We start from the raw sequence: 17,652 nt of genomic DNA on the forward strand, positions 1-17,652 counted from the left end.
ACTTGCATGTTGGTCTTTTAAATAATTGTTGCAATTTCACATTTTTAAGTTGAGATGTGAATACAAACTTCCTATTTGCACTAATTCATTAGAGTCAAAATATTAAATACACAATCAACTGGTTAGGTATCTAAATAAAATTAAATAAGTTGTAGTGATTAGCAGATTCTCTTCTCAATTGAATCTGTATACTGAACTGGACGGTAGAGAAATATAATAATACAAAAAACCTGGCGTTCATAAGCGGCTAAAATGTCCTACATGTATAAATGATTTTTTATTTTGATTCTATTAGGTTAAAAAATATATGTATTTTAGTATTTCTATCAGTTAATAAACCTAACACAAGCTCTGCTTAACTTTAAACTACATGGAGATGTGTGAATGTGTGTGCTGTATCTATATAAAAGTTAGATCCATTTATCTGAGAGTAACATTGTAAATATAAATAATATATACGTTCTTTTTGTATCAAGATCATTTATCTATTTATTTTCTAATATAATTGGCTATTTGTTTATTTGGGTTGTCTTTTAGGAAGTTTCTATATATAATCCACTACTGTTTGTTACAGATAACATATAGGTTATATATGTAGATAACATAAGTTCATTCAGTGTTAAGAAAACAAGCATTTCAATTCAATTTATATGTTTATATATTACGTATCATTATGCTAGGTACCTTATACGCTAAGTAGAGAAACTAACTACATGCCTATATAATAATATCTGAGGACAATTCAGAGGTGGTGTGGACACCCCAAAATAAAAGCGAAGGGGCGCAAACTACAGAGGGCCGACGCCGCCAGAGTTGCGGTGGACTGACATTCGATCTCGCGACTCCGGCTATAGGCTTCGTCGGGATACCTTGGAGTTTTTAGCGAGTAGGAGTCTCACAGTACCCGCAGGCGTGGGTTCCATGAGGGATTTTCTCCCGAGACAACTGATATAAAATAGGTTTGTTACTGGTGGCCGGCGGGTCTCCATCGATTTGACCAATTGGAATTTTTTGAGTAGTAATTGATGGAGGCGAAAGTCGATCTTCGATGAAATTTTGGTCTCGATTGGTACCGCGGATCGGCCTAAATTACAGCGTACGTAGGCTAACATCTTAGCCCTCCGGAATGATATCACATGGTAACGTATTTCGGAGGAAGCCAAAGATTACCATCTACCATCAGCGGGGCTGTAAGTTTGTTTACTATTCAAGTTATATAAAATAAAAAAATATTCTTATAGTTTTAAAAAATGTTTATCTTAAAGCTAATTATTCAGAACACCAGATGGAAATGGAAGATTGTAATAAAAATTGGTTTAGTATATGAAACACAATTGATATTACGTGAATTTATGTGTATTCTTAGCAGAATAAAATGAACATTTAAACATTCCTTTTGTTTATATAAAATTTACAATAAATCTTAACAGCGTCATTTAAAATATTTACTAACGCCATCTAGCGTCAAAAAATGGAAACTATTGATAACAGAGTTACGCCATCTTATTCCATAAATTACACATTACATAGCAATGGGAAAACATAACTCGGTCAATATAATAAATCCAACAATATAAGACGTTGCGGGCAGTCGAATCAGGATGTTTAAATAGTTGGGTGCGGCGAGACAATTGACCTAATAGTGGGGACCCTAGATACAAAGGTTGCTCTTATAATAATATGTGTTCACGGCTGATATATCAGATGGGGTAGGCAGAAACAATTTTTTATCCGTCGTCGGACAATAAAATGCTTCTGCACTCTGCCTATAGGCGTCCTCAGATAAATTGGACGTCTATGAAGTATATCGCAAACAGGTGCGTATTTTGGTGGTTATCATCTTAACTTGAATAATTTTATGATATTCTAGGTAAAACAAGCAACTTTGTTTGCGTCATATTTTCCATATTTGTAACATTTTCATGCAAGCTCCGCTCTTGTTAGTCGAAGCGTGATGTTATATATCTCCTCCAGTTATTGGGCTATCCAACATTAAAGAATTTTCATATTCAGATTATTGTTTCTGGAGTTTACCCCGCAATATTCTTTATTCAAATGCACTTAATATAAGAACTTTAGAATAGTTTTTTTATTCTACCACTAATTCGGAACGCAGACGAATCACAAGAAGAATGAGCAAGAAACTTGCGTGTAGCTCTTTTATATAAATGTTGCTTTTTTATTTGGAAGAGTTTACTATCAGATTGGTCCAATTTCTTTAGAGTTGGTATTTTTAAAGTCTAATGCTGTTCGGTGTGGTATTTCCACCTGCAAATACAACAGGAGAATGTCACCGCAAACAATTCAGTAACGAGGCTCCAATTATAAACAATTTGCTTGCCATTAACCAATCGATGCGCACGTTACGGTACATTTTTCCTCTATTATATACCTGGGCTACATATCTACATATTTTATTGCAGTTACCACGTAAATAGCACACCGCCTTACTTTCGAAGGTCGCGGGTTTTATTCCTAACACGGTACAAAGATTTGTTATGATGTGGTCATGAATATGATTGTATGTATGTAACTGGGTGTTTTCTAAGTATTATACATTTTCTAGTAAATATATATATATTCTAGTAAGTATATATATTTACAAGAAAATGTATATAAGTATTTATATTAGTTATCTAGTATCTATAACACAAGCTCTGCTTGGTTTAGAACTGGATAACGCAGTGTAACTTGTCCAGGGTTATCTATATATTTATACACACACATTAAATAAAATATAATAAACCAATTTTTATAAAATAAAAGTAGCCTAAGTTACTCCTTATTACATCAGCTACCTGCCAAAAAAATCCCCGTCAAAATCGGTCCAGCCATTAAAAAGTTTAGCCAGAGCAAAGAGACCGACAGACAGACAAACATAAATTAAAAAAAGTGGTTTTTTGGTATATGTACCGTATTTATATTCATATGCATGTAGTAATAAATGGATATTTCGATATTACAAACAGGCATTCCAATTTTATTTATATGTATAGATGTACGTACAAAAAGATTTTCCATTTCATTCCATTCCATTTGGTAGTATCAAACTGTCTGAGTTAGTAAACTAATAGGTCACTATGTCCTGACATTAACATAATAATAAATTGATCAATTGTTCCGCGCCATTGCCTGTAGAGACCTCGTATGCTCCGCCGCGCATGCGTCAAACACTGGTCACACCTGTTACTAAATACTCATACACGCAATTGTACTTATTATAAACTAACTGTGTTATGAATTTACTTGCATATCTTATTAATATTATAAACGCGACAGTTTGTGAGTATGGATGGATATTTGTTATAATATAATAATCCATAATTACTAAAATAAGAATATATTTATCATCATATAATTTTAAGTAGTATAAATAGTTTTAAAATATAAACGTGTTGGCAATTAGCTGTAAGTTTATATTGTGTTAATTAAATAAATAAATAAATACTGGCACGCAAAAACTACTCTACTCAACGGATATACATCAGACTAGAAGTTCCAGCGAATTCGGCCGCGCTTCTAAATTTTTTTTTCTAAAATAGAAGTAGCCTTCGTTACTCATTATATCAGCTACCTGCCAAAAAAAGTATCGTCAAAATCGGTCCAGCCATTTCAGAGATTAGCCGGAACAAACAGACTGACAAAAACTGCAAACAATGTTAATTTGGTGTATGTATCATTTTTTATTCACATGCATTTAGTAAGAAACGTTTATTTCAATATTACAAACAGACTCCAATTTTATGTATATGTATAGATATCAGAATAACATATAGGTTATAAATTTCACGCTGGTCAACAGTTTTCTAGTAGTCTAGTACATATAACACAAGCTGCGTTTAACTTGAGACTAGCTAGATTTGTGTGAAATGTCATGAGATCATTATTTATTACTATAAGCTATATTACTGTAAGTATTCATCAAAATTTGTTCAGTAGTATTTGCGTTAAAGAGTAATAACCATACATCCATCTATACTCACAACTTTCGCAATTATAATACACTAATACATGTACTATGTACATATACATAGTACATGTATTAGTAAAGTATCTATATATTAATACGTAAAACAAAAGATTTTGACTCTATATGAAAACTGCGCGGATGGACAAGTATGAAATTTCGCACGCATACAGTTTATAAAGGGAACGACTGCAGAATGCATTTTTTTTTAATTATGCATAAAAAATGAATGAAATCAATAAAAAACCATTACGCATACTACCATATAACTGTTTGTTACTCATAGGCATATATGCTCTTTTGTTTATTGTTAAAGTCTGTGGTCAAATTGAGAACAGATTCATATTATTTGTCGATAATATGAATCTATTCTCAATTTGAACACAGATCGATATTACTGAATGTCAAACACGACTATAATAAATTCATTTATTAAAATAAAAACATATATATTATTAGTGAAATACCGCTCGCTCAATATATATGTTTTAATTTAAATTAATTATGGTCTTTCGGAATGGAATATCGACCATTTCGCGACCACTAGTATTCATCAATATGCAATATCATTTGTTATATTTCTAACGCCTTGTTCCCGTATGAATTTAGTATTCAATCCACATGTGTTTTAGTATTCAGTATAAATATTGTGATATGTATGTCGGATTTCTACTAATTTTAAACTCTGATTGCAGTTACGCCGAGGACGTTTAGTGAAATGTAAAGTGATAGATTAAGAATACAATGCAGTCACGTGTATTTTAGTGAATTACTTATTTCAGCCGTTAAGCAGTATGATATGTAAGCTGTTTACAGCATTTCATCAGTTTGGTAATCAAATAATAATAACTAAATAACCCTAGACTAATAACACAGCACCGTCTAGTCCCACGGTAAACCTGCGTTACGGGTACTAGATATCTGTTTTTATTATAAATACATACGTAATATACATAGAAAACACCCACATCGATACAAATAATCATACTCATGAATACAAATGTTTGTGCAGTGTGTGGAATCGAACCCGCGACCATCGGAAGTAAAGCCCAGTGCTAAACCGCTAGACCAAGGCAATCGATTCAAAATTTTTGTAAAATGCAGTGATTCCAAATATTTGTGTACTTGTTATGAATGAATATTAATATTACAATCATATAAAAAAGGTTATTTCAACATCACAAAGAGACACTCTAATTTTATTTATATATATCGGTTCAGCCTTTTCAGAGATTAGCCGGAACAAACAGACGGACAGACAGACAAAAATATTAAAAAATGTTATTTTCGTGTAAGTACCGTATTTATATTCATATGCATGTAGTAAAAAACGGTTATTTCAACATTACAAACAGACACTCCAATTTTATTTACATGTAGGTATAGGTTAGTGATAAAAATCCGACCGTTGTTGGATCTACAGACATCCATTATGAGAAGTGTTTATCTGTTTCGTATAGTAGTAATTCTTATTCAATTATACTTTTGTCGTGCACTCCTACGACCGATCCCCCGTCCAATTCAAACGGGGTTACGACGGCCTGAGCCGAGGTTCGAACCCCCTAGCGGTGCCCTCAGACTAAAGTCGTATTGGTCAGGCGGCAGTTGGCTATTAGCCGCTCCACATTTCCTTCCCTATGTTTAAAGTGTCCATCTGCAGTCGCCCACTATCGTCTGGTGAAGCCGTAAAGGCCAACTGGGATCAGCAGCATTTTAGTAGGCCGAAAAAAACTTGTTTTGCTTCTAAACCAAGAATCTTCAGGCAATAAATAGAGTTTGAGTAAAGTTTGGAAGCCTAGTGTTGACTGTTTGGCGACTACACTACGATGTTTTGTATGTTTTATTCATGCTACGATGTTGGCACATAAGCATACGGTGTTCTGATAGTAAATGGTTACCATAGCCTATAGATATCTGAAACACCAGAGATGTACTCTTCTTGAAAAACTGCATTTTGTAGTCTCTAGAGTAAACCTTAGCAGATAGTTCATTTAAAAAAAAATGTCTATTCTACTTGCGCTTTATGGAAAAGCAAACTGCAATAACACAATAGTATATGTAGTAAACAGGGTAAGCAACTGCAATATCGATTTGGCATCCATTACAAAAATACAACAGAGGTTAACTTTTTGAAAAACCGTATCGTTGATTCGTTTGATATTCTTTAAAATTCTTCTTTCTTCATCTGTAGAATAAAAGAATATTATGTTATATAAATATCGTTAACTGTTAGTAGTTTATGGTATGAAGAAATCTATTGGATTTAGATTCTCGTGCTTGTGTTTGTAACAAAATTTCTCTGAAATGGCTTGACTGACTTTGCCTGAAGTTACAGTAGTACTGAAAGGACTAATTATAGGATAGCATATATTTTATAGTGATAATAGCGACCCCACTCCGACTTTTTTAAACAAAGTTTTTTTCATGATTCGGCACAAAAAATTACTTGCAACTCTAAATTATTACCCTCAACTCCTATTTTTATATCGATATACTAGCTGACCCTGGAAATGTTGTTTTGCCATATAAATTGCAATTATAAAAAATAGGGATTGATGGTAAAAGAGTGAAAATTTGGGGTTATGTTTATTCTTTAATATCACATAATAAAAAAAATTGTTTGATAAATAAAAATAAATTTTAGGGCTGGACAACCCTTATCTCTTAAGGGTATGAAAAATGGATAGTAGCCGATTCTTAGACTTACTGAAATTCATATAAAATTTTTATAATTTCAATTAAGCCGTTTCGGAGGAGTATGACACCTAACATTATGACATGTGAATTTTATATATAAGATGATGATGATGATGATGATCACTATAAAGATAACTAACACACACATAGAGACGCATTTATACATAATCATAGTACATTTTTTCTTACCTGATTGTCCATTACGTTCCTTCAAAAGACTGACACAGAAGAGTTGGACATCAATAATTGTTGAATAAAAGTTCTCGCACTGTATGCAAAGAACAACAATTAAGATATAGTTCTTCAAAATCCACACGCACATAGAAATGGCATAGACCAAGTCCGCTTCCTGGGAATTATTGAATTCATTTAATTTATAACCAAAACTCAAAAAATTTCACAGATTTTTTCTTCTTTTTAATATTTAGTCGTTTAGAGGCTTTTATCATAATAATAATATCAGGACAATTCACACATCGCCATCTAGTCCCAGGTTAAGCTAGCTTAAGCTTGTGTAATGGATGATGTGCTTCCCGTTGGCCCCATTTAATTCTTTTATTATTATCATTTATTAACAGTATCTTATGATGTACTAGCTTTTGCTTGCGGCTTCGCTCGCGTTAATTTATCCCTTTAGGGGTGGAATTTATCAAAATCGTTTCTTAGGACATGGTTACGTCATAGTAGCTTTGTGCAAGCAAAGTCTCAGCCCGATCGGTTTAAAATTGACGAAGTTTCATATAAACTTTCATCCCATATTTTATCCCCTTGGGGGTAGAATTAATCAAAATCCTTTCTTATGCCTACGTCATAACATCTACCTGCATACCAAATTTCAGCCCGATCCGTCCAGTGGTTTGGGCTGTGCGTTGATAGATCACTATGTCAGTCACCTTTGAGTTATATATATATAAAGAAATTCTTTATAATAATATAATTAAATATTTCAACAATTCAAATTTTGGCGCGTTCCGCGCTGTTGATTGCAAGGAGTGTCAAAGGGAGCTGTCAATAGAAATAACATAAAAATGGATCGTGCAAAAACAAGTGTGCGTGAATAAGGTTATATAAAATATATTATAAAAAGACAGTAATACTTGAATAATAATTGTAATAAACTTTAAATGTCGTTTCTTTGTTTACAGGTGAGTTATATGTGTGATTCATTATTACAGTGTTAAATAATTGTAGTGGTTTAAAATTAAATAAAACATTTCTTTGTTTACAGAGAAACAAATTTTAGTTTATTTTATAAAGAAACCCTGAAAATATCATTATAAAACGACATTTGTTGTTACAAAAAACAAAATGAACCGGCTACAATTTGAATTTACAGTGATAGCATCAAGTGATGGCAAATCTAATGTACTAGCCATAACCTCTCTAACTACAGAAGACGGAAAATGTTTTGCGATACCAGACGAGTTGAAACCAATAAATAACCATAAAGAAATTACAAAGACGAGTACTTATATAAAGATTAAAAATAGCCTAAAGAAAAGACATCAGACTAGGAAAATATGGATAACATTAAATGAAGAACAAAAACAAACCTATGTTGACGAAGACGGAAATATCCAATTTTTAGATCAATATTTAGAAGAAATTTCTATAGAACAACCAACAGGAAAAGATAACAATCTGCAACAAATTCTGGATAGATTAGTGGAATCCACAGAAAAAAAAGAACATCACAATTTAAAAAAATATATCCGAGAAATTTATTATAGAAAAATTCACAAGCAGGAACTCAAATGCAACTCAATGGATGGAGACTTTTGAGAAGGAATGTGTGAGGTTTAATATAATAAAAGATGAAACAAAAATAGAAATATTAAGATTATTTTTAGAAAAAACTTGTTTAGACTGGTATAGTTCTATGGTCACAAAACTGACAGTAAATTCATATTGGACAGAGTGGAAAGAAAAATTTTTGGAAACATTTAAGAATAGAGGATGGGATACGGTAACATATGCATTTGTATTCAGATATAAAGAAGGATTATTAATTGATTATGCGATGAAAAAGGAACACCTTATATTAGACATTAACAAATCTATAGACTCCAGAACATTGATAGATCTTATTGCAACAGGTCTCCCAGGTTTTATCCTAAACAAAATAAACAGAGAAGAAATCAAAGACAGCACTGATTTATTCAATGAAATTAGAAAATATGAAAGTATGATATACAGAAAAAATACTACGGTAATAAAAAATAGTAAATTAAATTTTAAAATGAAAACCATGGAAAGAAAGTCATGTAAAACATGTGAAGAACTAAATAAAGGAATTAGATATCATCCAGAGGAAGCGTGTTGGTTCAATATAAAAAAAAATGAACAAGAGAAAATACTTAGAACAAAAAATGTAAATAGTAACTCTATTATAGAAGTAGACTTAAATACTGAGCAAAAAAACTAGTAAGTACACCATTAATCAAGATCAATATTGTATTAGAAGATAGATTAGAAGTATGTGGCATTTATGATTCAGGCTCACAAATCTCTTTAATAAATTCAAGACTAATCAAAGTAAAAGAAAATAAACACAACATGAATACAGCATACATGAGAACGGTTAATGGTGTAAAGAAAACAGAGGGTTTGATAACAATTAAGATAAAGATTTTTGAACTAGAAGAAGAGGTGGATGTATACATAGTTGAAAATGAAGAATTTGATGATTTCATAATCGGGTTAGATATGATACAGAAATTTAGATTGACCCAAAATGAAAACCTAAAAATAGAACAAATGAAAAGAAAAGATATAAATGAAAAACAGAATAAAATTGATAAAATCTCTAAAGATAAAGAAAGTCAAGACAAGATGAAAGAAACATATTCAATAAATTTTAACGAACACATAGAAGTAGAAGACTTTAAAATTAAAATAAATCATTTAGACAACAAAAAGAAAATAGAAATAGAGAAAATAATTAAAGAATACAAAACAGTCTTTGCAAAAGATAAATATGATGTTGGTATGGTTAAAGATTATGAAGCTCACATAGATTTACTAGTAGATAGATACTGTAGTAAAAGGCCATATCGATGCACAATTGATGATAAAATAGAAATAGAAAAACAGATATCAATGTTACTAAAGAATAAGTTAATAGAAGAATCATACAGTCCCTTTGCAGCTCCGGTGACACTAGCATTTAAAAAAGATGAAAATAAAAGATCAAGATTATGTATAGATTTTAGAGAACTAAACAAAATTATTATGCCACAAGCCCAACCATTTCCATTGATAGATGATTTGATAATAAAGACTAGAAATTGCAAATACTTTACTACATTAGACATAAATTCAGCATTCTGGTCAATACCATTACGGATTGAAGATAGAAGTAAGACAGGATTTGTAACACAAGATGGACACTTCCAGTGGACCTGTCTACCATTTGGATTAAAAACATCACCAGCTATTTTCCAAAGAATTCTTAGCAATATACTACGAAAACACAATCTGACAAGCTATGCTGTTAATTACATTGATGATATTTTAATATACTCATCAACTTTTCAAGAACATATAAGGCATATAAGATATGTATTAGATGCAATAATAGAAGAAGGTTTTAGATTGAAATTTAAGAAATGTACATTTGCTTCAAATTCAGTGAAATATCTGGGCCACATAATTCAAAATAATTCTGTAACACCGCTAAAGGATAATTTAACGTCAGTAAGAGATTTTCCAACACCTAAAACCCAGAAAAATATTAGACAATTCCTAGGGAAAATAAATTTTTATCATGAATATATACCGAGAAGCGCAATAATTTTAGATCCATTACATAAATTATTAAGAAAAAACGAGAAGTTTGTTTGGTCAGAAACATGTGAAAATTCATTTAAACAGATAAAAGAGTATTTATGCTGTCAACCAGTATTAGAAATATATGACAAGAGTTTACCAATAAAAATATTTACAGATGTATCTTTAGAAGGTATTGGTGCAATACTGAAACAAACACAACCAGATGGTAAAGATAAGCCAGTGGCATATTTCTCAAAAAAGCTAAATGAAGTTCAAAAAAGAAAAAAGGCAATATACCTAGAGTGTTTAGCGATAAAAGAAGCTGTGAAATACTGGCAACACTGGCTTATTGGAAAAAAGTTTATTATTTACTCAGACCACAAACCTCTTGAAAATATGAATATAAAGGCTAGAACAGATGAAGAATTAGGGGACCTAACATACTATTTATCTCAATATGATTTTGTAATAAAATATATACCTGGTAAAGAAAATTTAGAAGCAGACGCCTTAAGCAGAAACCCTGTATTAGAATCAGAATCTAACAAAGAAGAGATTTTAAAAATAGTGAATTTAATCAAAATAGAAGAAATAATGACAGATCAAGATAAAAATGAAATAATAAAAATAAATAAACAGAATTTTATACAGAAAAATCAAATATATTACAAAAAAATTAAAAAACAGTATAAAATTATTCTCTCTGAAGAATTTAGCAAGAAACTTATAAAACAAATACATGAAGATTTATGCCATCTTGGAATAAGGCAGTTACAAAGGAAAGTAAGCCCAATATATACAGCGAAACATTTAACAAGAAACATAATAAATATTTGTAAAAACTGTGAAACCTGTATAAAAAACAAATCAAGAGGACAAGGAAAATTTGGATATATGTCACATCTGGGACCAGCAACGAAACCATTTGAAATCATGTCTATAGATACAATTGGTGGTTTTGGGGGATCCAGATCTACAAAAAAATATCTACATCTTTTGGTAGATCATTTTACAAGATTTGCATTTATTGTAACATCAAAAACACAGAGTGCATGTGACTTTATAAAATTAGTGAAGTATGTACTGGAAACAGATGAAATTGGAATGATTCTAACAGATCAATATCCTGGAATTAACTCTAGAGAATTTAAACAGTACCTTGAGGAAAATAATATTAAATTAGTATTTACTGCGGTAAATACACCATTTTCGAATGGACTGAATGAAAGATTAAATCAAACCATAGTGAATAAAATAAGGTGTAGAATAAATGAAAAAAAGAATAAAAAAACTTGGACTACAGTAGCTAGAGAATGTATAGATAAATATAATGAGACAGAACATTCAGTTACAGGATTTGCTCCGAAATATTTACTAGATGGCACAAATGTTACCATCCTACCAAATGAACTGAAGGTTCTAAAAAAAGAAGATCAGTGGATTGAAGACAAAAAACTAGCATTAGAGAACACCAAAAGATCACATGATTACAATAAGAAAATATTTGATAAAAACCGAAAGCCATGTGAATTTAATATAGGAGACAGAGTATATGTAGAAAACGGAAACAAATTAAACAGAAAGAAATTAGATGAATTGAAAATTGGTCCTTTTGAAATAGTGGAAAAAATTTCAAACTCAATTTACAGAATTAACACTGGAAACAAGAAAGCTGAATCTACTTTATTTCATATAACAAAATTACAACCTATTCAAACAGATAGTGAAGCACATGATGAAGACAATACATTATAAAAAATTCTATGAGAAATTTTCACCCCTGGTGGGGGAGATATAAAGAAATTCTTTATAATAATATAATTAAATATTTCAACAATTCAAATTTTGGCGCGTTCCGCGCTGTTGATTGCAAGGAGTGTCAAAGGGAGCTGTCAATAGAAATAACATAAAAATGGATCGTGCAAAAACAAGTGTGCGTGAATAAGGTTATATAAAATATATTATAAAAAGACAGTAATAGTTAAATAATAATTGTAATAAACTTTAAATGTCGTTTCTTTGTTTACAGGTGAGTTATATGTGTGATTCATTATTACAGTGTTAAATAATTGTAGTGGTTTAAAATTAAATAAAACATTTCTTTGTTTACAGAGAAACAAATTTTAGTTTATTTTATAAAGAAACCCTGAAAATATCATTATATATATTTAGATTAACAGCAATAATAATAGAAAAAAAGAACTTACGTAGTCATTATCGTCCATTAGATATTTGAATATTAAAATCACATCGTCCACGGATATAAGTTCATGAAGTAGAAATGTCAAAATATTATATAGCGTCTGAAAATTAAAAAAGAAAAAAATATTGTTTTTCTATGTATAATAAAAATAATATTAGCATTCTGCACTTCTTCTCTATATCTTTACACAGTCTAAAGAACAGTCGCTTTCGCTGTCTGTTCGTTTCGATCTTTTAAACTACGCAACGGATTTTAATGTAGTTTTTAGGAATAGGTAGAGTGATTCAAAAGGAAGGTTTAACTGTAAGTGTGCGAAAATTCATAATACGATATTCGCGCAAATAAATAAGCTGTACACAGTTTTTGTTTCACGTATTAATATGATCTTATATATAAAATTCTCGTGTCACAGTTTTCGTTCCCATACACCTCCGAAACAGCTTGACCGATTCTCATGAAATTTTGTGAGCGTATTAAGTAGGTCTGAGAATTGGCCAACATCTATTTTTCATCCCCCTAAATGTTAGGGGTAGTCCAGCCCTAAATTTTTTTTTTATTTTAAGGCAAAACAACGTTTGCCGGGACAGCTAGTATTATATAAATTACTAACTGTAATACAACAGTTTTACTTACCGGTACTCCAAATATTTTATAATGCATATCGTACATTGCAATTATATCTTCGTAGTTTCTCAATACATCCTTCAAATGGTAGGATGTACTGCATCGTATTTCGGACAGCCATAAATTCAGTACTTGGGTAATCATATTCATGTACTGATTCGCACATATATTATTCAAATCGAAAATTATTAATATTAAACAAGCCATAACCTCCAGTCGATCGCTAACATTATAAAAATACATAATGTTAAGATAAATTAAATAAAAAATAGAAATACTCAACATGTATACCCAATTCAGGAGTGTAATCTTTTTTAATACCGTCTTATTAGTATCGAGAATATTAAAAATATTTTGTAATTTTACATTCAAATGTACTGCGTTTGAAGTTTGATATATGTTAATTATTAAATTAATAATAAAACCAGACACGCACGTGATTAAATCATACGTGAAATATATATCAATATCATAACCAAATTCTATATCGTATAAATAATTAATAATATACACAATCACTATTATGAAAGTACTGAAAAATGAGATGAAATTCGAAATAGTTCCTTTGGGCGTTATGAAATCATCACGGATGTAATATTTTGGTAATAGAATAAAGTTATTCGCGAGTTCCAGTGGTAATAGCATTGACTGAAAGTCTTTATCTAATTTGTTACTCAATAATACTTCAGTAACATGTTTATGTTGGCTTAAAACCATTTTGTACAGAGAGCAAACAAATTTGGTGTGAGTCGTAGTAAAAACTAGGGTAGCTTTTAATATAATAAGGTGATACATTATGTACCGTTTTTGTTATTTGATGTAGAAAATGGTATAAATAAATAATAATAATACAAAGTGCTACTTATTATTAACAAATATTGAAATTGTGAATTATACATTATAGTGTGACGATTCGACGGATAGCTCGCGGCAACACCGTTGCCTAGCGACGTTGTGAGACGAAATATAACTTGCCTGTTAGATTGGGACCTAATCGCCTCTGTTCTCATACGTTTAATATATGGTTTATATATTATAATTAAATCATGCAACTATTGTAAATAACGCAAGAATATACATTTCTATATACACCACCACCACTGGACACGTTATTACATTTTCCTCCACCTGTCGAAGTCAACAAGGCATATATCATAATATTGAACTCGGCTAACATTTCACATTTATGTTTTTGATGGGATTATTTATTACTAGAAGCCATATTACTGTAAGAATTCATCAAAATCCTTTCAGTAGTATTTGCGTTAAAGAGTACTAACCATACATCAATCTATACTCACAACTTTCGCAATTATAATACTAGTAAGATGTACATATACATAGTACATGTATTAGTAAAGTATCTGTATATTAATACGTAAAGCAAAAAAAAAAATTACTCTATGCGAAAACTGCGCGGACGGACTAGTATGAAATTTCGCACGCATACAGTTTATAAAGAGAACGACTGCAGAATGCATTTTTTTTAAATTATATTTGTATACTTGTTATGAATCTGATATTCTGATATAAACGGTTACCGTAGCCTATAGATAACTGAAACACTAGGAGTGTACCCTTCTTGAAAAATCCCATTTTGTAGTCTGTATAGTAAACCTCCACCGACAAGAGCGTAGCTCTTAAATTATGAATGAATAGTAAATCTTAGCAGGTAGTTCATTTAAAAGAAATGTCTATTCTACTTGCGCTTTATGGAAAAGCAAACTGCAATAAGACAATAGTATATGTAGTAAACAGGGTAAGCAACTGCAATATCGATTTGGCATCCATTACAAAAATACAGCAGAGGTTAACTTTTTGAAAAACCGTATCGTTGATTCGTTTGATATTCTTTAAAATTCTTCTTTCTTCATCTGTAAAATAAAAGAATATTATGTTATATAAATATCGTTAACTGTTAGTAGTTTATGGTATGAAGAAATCTATTGAATTTAGATTCTCGTGCTTGTGTTTGTAACAAAATTTCTCTGAAACGGTTTGACTGACTCTGCCTGAAGTTACAGTAGTACTGAAAGGACTAATTATAGGATAGCATATATTTTATGGTGATAATAGCGACCCCACTCCGACTTTTTTAAACAAAGTTTTTTTTATGATTCGGCACAAAAAATTACTTGCAACTCTAAATTATTACCCTCAACTCCTATTTTTACATCGATATACTAGCTGACCCTGGAAATCTTGTTTTGCCATATAAATTGCAATTATAAAAAATAGGGATTGATGGTAAAAGAGTGAAAATTTGGGGTTATGTTTATTCTTTAATATCACATAATAAAAAAAATTGTTTGAAAAATAAAAATAAATTTTAGGGCTGAACCCTTAAGAGATAAGGGTATGAAAAATGGATAGTAGCCGATTCTTAGACTTACTGAAATTCATATAAATTTCATAAAATCAATTAAGCCGTTTCGGAGGAGTATGACACCTAACATTATGACATGTGAATTTTATATATAAGATGATGATGATGATGATGATGATGATCACTATAAAGATAACTAACACGCACATAGAGACACTCGCATTTATATATAATCATAGTACATTTTTTCTTACCTGTTTGTCCATTATGTTCCCTCAAAAGACTGACACAGAAGAGTTGAACATCAATAATTGTTGAATAAAAGTTCTCGCACTGTATGCAAAGAGCAACAATTAAGATATAGTTCTTCAAAATCCACACGCAGATAGAAATGGCAAAGACCCAGTCCGCTACCTGAGAATTATTGAATTAATTTAATTTATAACCAAAACTCAAAAATATCCTCTGATTTTTCTTTTTTCATCATACTCATGAATACAAATATTTGTGCCGTGCGAGGAATCGAACCCGCGACCAGCGGAAGTAAGGCAGTGTGCTAAACCGCTGGACCACTGAGGTGCTGGTGGACCCATTTATTTTTTTTATTATTTAGTAACAGTATGTTATGATGTATTAACAGCAATAAGTAGAAATAGAAAAAAAACTTACGTAGTTTTTATTTTCCATTAGATATTTGAATATTGAAATCACATCGTCCACGTATAAAAGTTCATGAAGTAGAAATGTCAAAATATTATATAGCGCCTGAAAATAGAAAAGAAAAATATTGTTTTTCTATGTATAATAAAAATAATATTAGCATTCTGCACTTCTTCTCTATATCTTTACACAGTCTAAAGAACAGTTTTCGCTGTTCTTCGATTCGATCTTTTAAACTACGCAACGGATTTTAATGTAGTTTTTAGGAATAGGTAGAGTGATTCAAAAGGAAGGTTTCACTGTAAGTGTGCGAAAATTCATAATACGATATCCGCATAAAAAAAAAGGGTTTAAGAATTGTTTCACGTATTAATATGATATTATATAAATTACTAACTGTAATACAACAGTTTTACTTACCAGTACTCCAAATATTTTATAATGCATTTCATACATTGCAATCATATCTTCGTAGTTTCTCAATACATCCTTCAAATGGTGGGATGTACTGCACCGTATTTCGGACAGCCATAAATTCAGTACTTGGGTAATCATATTCATGTACTGATTCGCACATATATTATTCAAATCGAAAATTATTAATATTAAATAAGTCATAACCTCCAGTCGATCGACAATATCATAAAAATACAAAATATTAAGATAAATCAAATAAAAAATAGAAAGACTCAACATGTATACCCAATTCAGGAGTGTAATCTTTTTTAATACCGTCTTATTAGTGTCGAGAATATTAAAAATATTTTGTAATTTTACATTCAAATGTACTGAGTTTGAAGTTTGATATATGTTAATTATTAAATTAATAATAAAACCAGACACGCACGCGATAAAATCGAACGTGAAATATATATTAAAATCATAACCAAATTCTATACCGTATAAATAATTAATAATATACACAATCACTATTATGAAAGTACTGAAAAATGAGATGAAATTCGAAATAGTTCCTTTGGGCGTTATGAAATCATCACGGATGTAATATTTTGGTAATAGAATAAAGTTATTCGCGAGTTCCAGTGGTAATAGCATTGACTGAAAGTCTTTATCTAATTTGTTACTCAATAATACTTCAGTAACATGTTTATGTTGGCTTAAAACCATTTTGTACAGAGAGCAAACAAATTTGGTGTGAGTCGTAGTAAAAACTAGGGTAGCTTTTAATATAATAAGCTGATACATTATGTACCGTTTTTGTTATTTGATGTAGAAAATGGTATAAATAAATACTAATTATACAAAGTGCTACTTATTATTTATTCACTGAAATTGTGAATTATACATTATATTGTGACGATTCTACGGATAGCGCGCGGCAACCTAGCGGCGGCCTGTCAGATTGGGACCTAATCGCCTCTGTTCACATACGTTTTATATATT

At 30.7% G+C, this 17,652-nt stretch overlaps 3 protein-coding genes, 1 long non-coding RNA gene and 1 pseudogene across 4 annotated transcripts; 2 read left to right on the plus strand and 3 right to left on the minus strand.

Moving 5' to 3' along the window:
• Nucleotides 1–5,988: 5,988 nt before the first annotated feature.
• LOC131854188 (uncharacterized) lies at nt 5,989–7,346 on the minus strand (annotated as a pseudogene).
• Nucleotides 7,347–7,608: 262 nt separating this feature from the next.
• LOC131854237 (uncharacterized) lies at nt 7,609–8,165 on the plus strand. Its single transcript, XR_009358025.1, has 2 exons — nt 7,609–7,809; nt 7,893–8,165. It is a non-coding gene; the product is annotated as an uncharacterized LOC131854237 (long non-coding RNA).
• A 3,055-nt stretch (nt 8,166–11,220) lies between these two features.
• Nucleotides 11,221–12,594, plus strand: LOC131854235 (uncharacterized). The gene is made up of 2 exons (XM_059205368.1): nt 11,221–12,464; nt 12,548–12,594. The coding sequence occupies exon 1, from the start codon at nt 11,330–11,332 to the stop codon at nt 12,188–12,190; it is 861 nt and encodes a 286-aa protein (XP_059061351.1). The 5' UTR covers nt 11,221–11,329; the 3' UTR covers nt 12,191–12,464; nt 12,548–12,594.
• Nucleotides 12,595–13,517: 923 nt separating this feature from the next.
• LOC131854190 (uncharacterized) lies at nt 13,518–13,979 on the minus strand (the record flags this gene model as incomplete). Its single annotated transcript, XM_059205318.1, has 2 exons — nt 13,796–13,979; nt 13,518–13,639 (listed from the first exon to the last, which is right to left on the minus strand). Coding segments are annotated over exons 1-2 (306 nt in total), but the record flags the coding sequence as incomplete, so codon positions are not given.
• A 2,935-nt stretch (nt 13,980–16,914) lies between these two features.
• On the minus strand, nt 16,915–17,376 carry LOC131854191 (uncharacterized; the record flags this gene model as incomplete). Its single annotated transcript, XM_059205319.1, has 1 exon — nt 16,915–17,376. A coding segment is annotated over exon 1 (462 nt), but the record flags the coding sequence as incomplete, so codon positions are not given.
• Nucleotides 17,377–17,652: the final 276 nt, after the last annotated feature.

Source organism: Achroia grisella, unplaced genomic scaffold, assembly GCF_030625045.1.
Source record: "Achroia grisella isolate CSIRO2021 unplaced genomic scaffold, CSIRO_AGI_Agris_v1 utg971, whole genome shotgun sequence".
Lineage (NCBI taxonomy): Eukaryota > Metazoa > Arthropoda > Insecta > Lepidoptera > Pyralidae > Achroia > Achroia grisella.

Bases quoted from the DNA above. Each gene is read 5' to 3' on its own strand.
- LOC131854235 (XM_059205368.1), top strand. From the start codon at position 11,330: ATGTCACATCTGGGACCAGCAACGAAACCATTTGAAATCATGTCTATA.